This window comes from Patiria miniata, unplaced genomic scaffold, assembly GCF_015706575.1.
Source record: "Patiria miniata isolate m_02_andy unplaced genomic scaffold, ASM1570657v1 HiC_scaffold_20, whole genome shotgun sequence".
NCBI lineage: Eukaryota > Metazoa > Echinodermata > Asteroidea > Valvatida > Asterinidae > Patiria > Patiria miniata.
Window position 1 is genome coordinate 34,720,980 of NW_024037059.1, and position 3,683 is coordinate 34,724,662.

Sequence of the window (3,683 nt, forward strand, 5' to 3'; positions counted from 1 at the left end):
TTGTTAGGTAAAAGGGCGCCCTCTTTTGGTAGCGCACGGAGCTCATAGGTCGCCTATAGTGCGCTATGCAGCCGAACGACATCAACAGTAGATGGCACTATGGACGAAACGGATTCGTCTCATCGATAGCGCCCTCTACCATTGATGTCGTTCGGCTGCATAGAGCGCAATATGCTGTATAATCGGATGTCCATGCATGCACCTTAACTGTCACACAAACGCATGATCATGTTATAAATTTCGGGTCCAATGTGTTACATTGTTCCTGTTCCTGATAACTCGGAACTTTTTAACCTTTCAGTATCATTATAAACATGAGCTCAAACTATTCTCAACTGTTGGTTATGTAGTTAGCTTGACAAACACTTTTAGGGTAAAGGGTTTAAGGGGTTCATCCAGCATTAACAAAATCGTACATGTCTGATGCAACAGGGACAAGGGAAACGAAAATTATAGGATCCAAAAATTTTAGAATATGATCCATGTTAGAGTGCCTTTCGCTTGGCGTATAGAGCTTCGGTAACGAAGAAGGGAATAGAAAGCAACGTCACTCCAGCAAACACGCAGAGAACTATACTGAAACCTCCCGTCCACTCGTAAATCCATCCTGTGAAAAAAAGACATTTATTTGTACTTTAGTTTCAATGAAAGAAATCTGTACACCCTACCCCCCGTCAGAAAAAAAACCTGTTGGCAAGAAGAAAAATTAACACAACGCTAAACAACGAAGTCGACCCTGGGTGCATAAAGACACGCAGCGCTGGGCTGGTAAAATTTACACGTTCAATAACTCGGCTACCAGGTCAAACTGACACGGGACTTTTTATAGTTTTTTTCCCCTGAGCTTGTGCAAACAAAAAATTAAGTACAAGTTATCGATGTAAACCAAAATGGTGCACCGCACTGCTCCTCTGTATTAAAAACATATGTTAAACGAACCAACCTGATATCAATCCACCGAGTGTCCCAGCAACGCCAACGAACATTCCTTGCCATCCCAGGACACTAACAAACCGGTCATCACTCACAAGAAACCGTACCATGACGTCAAGGGCTTGAAAAACCACACCGTAACCAACGCCTACGAATCCAGTAAGAGCTAACTGTCCGATGAAAGGTCTGATGAAGGCGTCAAGGAGGAACGATACATTGACGATACCTGCCCCAAAACACGCCCAGAATGTCATGGACGGTTTAATGCCGATCTGCTGCAGGAATGGCAATACCAACTTTCCGATAACGTTGCCAACACCGAACGCAGTGGGCAGAAACGAAGCTTGAATTTCACTAAGGCCCTGAAACTGCCCGTGCGACACCATGTAAACCACCCATGCACTATAGGTAAAATTGGCTGTGCATCTCGCACAAATTAGCAAAACAAACCTGACATCTGTCAGCAAAGCCATATCAATTGCTTTCACAATGTTTCGGCAACACATTCCAGTCCTATTTTGTCGATGGTCTGGATCGCAGCAACTCTTCTTTGAGTTATCAGTTTTGTCATCAGTACAATCTCTGCCTTCTCCCGCCGACTGGTTTTCGTCCCCATCGTTTACCGAAACCTCTTGGTACTGTTCATTGTCTGGTGAGGAGGAAGATGGATCCAGTCGCACTAACATAGCACACGCCACTAGATGAAACGAGATACCTCCCACTAAGAGCATGGTTCCTCTCCAGCCATAGGTGCCCAGAAGCAACTGCGTAACTGGTCCGTAAGCCATCATCCCAATAGGAACACCCATTGTTGATAGTCCATTGGCAAGTGGATATTTGTCCTTGAAGTACGAAGCCGTGAGTGCCAAGCTGATGAACGTACTAAATGCAGTCCCTATACCTGGAACAAAAATGTGTCTGGTCTTGAGCTTGGCCAATAGGATGTTTGCAGTAAATTCAATCTGGTAGCTAGAAATCATCAACAGGCTCGTATAACTAGTGTGAAAGGGTCTTTATTGTAGGCCTAATATTTTTTTTCTTGCAAGCTAGGTTAGAAGTAATATTGTTTTATTTTGAAAGCCACTAAGATTAATATGGACAAAAACTCAACCAAGAAAGAAAGTCCCCCTTAACACTTTTTTTCTAACTCAAAAACTACGTGGCACATCTTGCTCAAATTACAACTAATCAGTACAAACATTCTTAGCAATCCAGAATTACTCTTCGTTTGACCCAAAACGACGATAATGTGTAAGCAAAATTATGCAATTGATGACAAATGGTACCGAAAAAATTTGCACTTTTGTATACTTGCAAGGTGAGTGTGAACCACAACTTGAACGTATACAAAAGTGCAACTGTTTTCTGTATCATTGGTCATAGATTGCATACATTTTCACTGTTTGGGGCCAAATAAAGAGAATGACTGGATTGCTAAGGAATTTCTGTACTGATTAGTCGTCATTTGAGCGAGAGGGGCTCAGTAGTTTTTAGTAAGTAGACAAAAAAGTATCGAAAGGGGGAATTTCTTTTTTGGTTGAGTGTAGTTTCTGGCCACTCAGTCTTCAACCTTTGGCAACATTTACTTAAAAATGAATTACATCTGTTCTTGATATTGACCGGGGATATAATTGTACCTGATAATCCAACAATAAAAACAGCCACAGCGAAAACGTTGGATGATATTGACGTTAACATGAAGCCAGTCGTAGTAAGAAGTCCACCAAACACCATCATGGGACGGCTGCCCATCAAGCGACTTAGTGCTCCGACAACAGGCCCTGCCGAGACAAGGAAAAATAGTAATTCTTAATCGCGATCACAGTGGTGTTGACCTGCCATTCAATGGTATAAAAAAAAATGCTTCAGGACAGAACAAATAGACCTCATGCTTATAGCGGCAATCTGTAGGGGGGGGGGGCATCTTTAGAAAAAAATGTATTCCGTAAGAAGGAATTCACGTAAGGTTAACTCATGCATATCTCAGCAAAATGCATCTCCACCCTCTACGATAGCTGCTATAAATCTGCTCTAATGTGCTGTTGAAATACTGATTCCTGAAGTTAACACTAAAAACATTCACTCAAATACAATAAATTACGCTGTACACTTGACCTCACAGCCTAGATACAACTTTGGTACGATACGTGGTGCAGAGATTCGTAAATGTATTCGACTTTTTGTCGGGTACTATAAAGCCCGCCGCACACGAGAGCAACGTGCTGAGCACAAAGTCACCCGAGGCCGTTTGCTCAGCACGTATGGCTCACACAATATCCCCGTGTATGGAGAATTTTTGCTGAGTTTCTGCCTCGCAAGGCCGTGAGGCAAATATCTATCCTGTTTGATTTCTAGGGGTGCTGAGCTTAAAAGATATAACCAGCCCATGAAATCACGTACACTGTACGCGTGATTTTCAGATTTTTTTTGGCAAATCGCCTAAAGCCAGCTGGTGTTTGTCCACATTTTGTGTGTGTTAATCTCGCGACCGACAAACGAGAATAATGTCCTTTCATTGGTGAGTAGATCCGTTCTGAAAAAATGTGTCACTTGACTCATCTTTAGAAATGGTGTTTTCTTCAAGATGACCGCATGCCAGGGGAGAAACAATAATTTATAGTAGGTTACTTTTTGGATGGCTGAAAATGGTCCACATGTTTATTACAGAACCGTTGGTTTACCAAAAGTCACAAATATACTTTACTCATGAGTGAGCAAGTGTCTTATACGGCTCACGTCCATTCTATTTT

The 3,683-nt window shown here is 42.2% G+C and overlaps 1 protein-coding gene across 1 annotated transcript; it reads right to left on the bottom strand.

Moving 5' to 3' along the window:
• Positions 1-2,708, bottom strand: LOC119727085 (monocarboxylate transporter 2-like). Its single transcript, XM_038198952.1, has 3 exons — positions 2,571-2,708; positions 944-1,834; positions 1-607 (listed from the first exon to the last, which is right to left on the bottom strand). Exons 1-3 carry the CDS (start codon positions 2,683-2,685, stop codon positions 486-488), a joined length of 1,128 nt encoding a protein of 375 aa, XP_038054880.1. The 5' UTR covers positions 2,686-2,708; the 3' UTR covers positions 1-485.
• Between the last annotated feature and the right edge of the window lie 975 nt (positions 2,709-3,683).

Coding starts and splice junctions, on each gene's coding strand:
- LOC119727085 (XM_038198952.1), bottom strand. CDS start 2,685: ATGGGCAGCCGTCCCATGATGGTGTTTGGTGGACTTCTTACTACGACT. Junction 1,835..2,570: donor TTTTATTGTTGGATTATCAG/GTACAATTATAT, acceptor TTTTTGTTCCAG/GTATAGGGACTGCATTTAGT. Junction 608..943: donor ACTCGGTGGATTGATATCAG/GTTGGTTCGTTT, acceptor TTTTTTTCACAG/GATGGATTTACGAGTGGACG.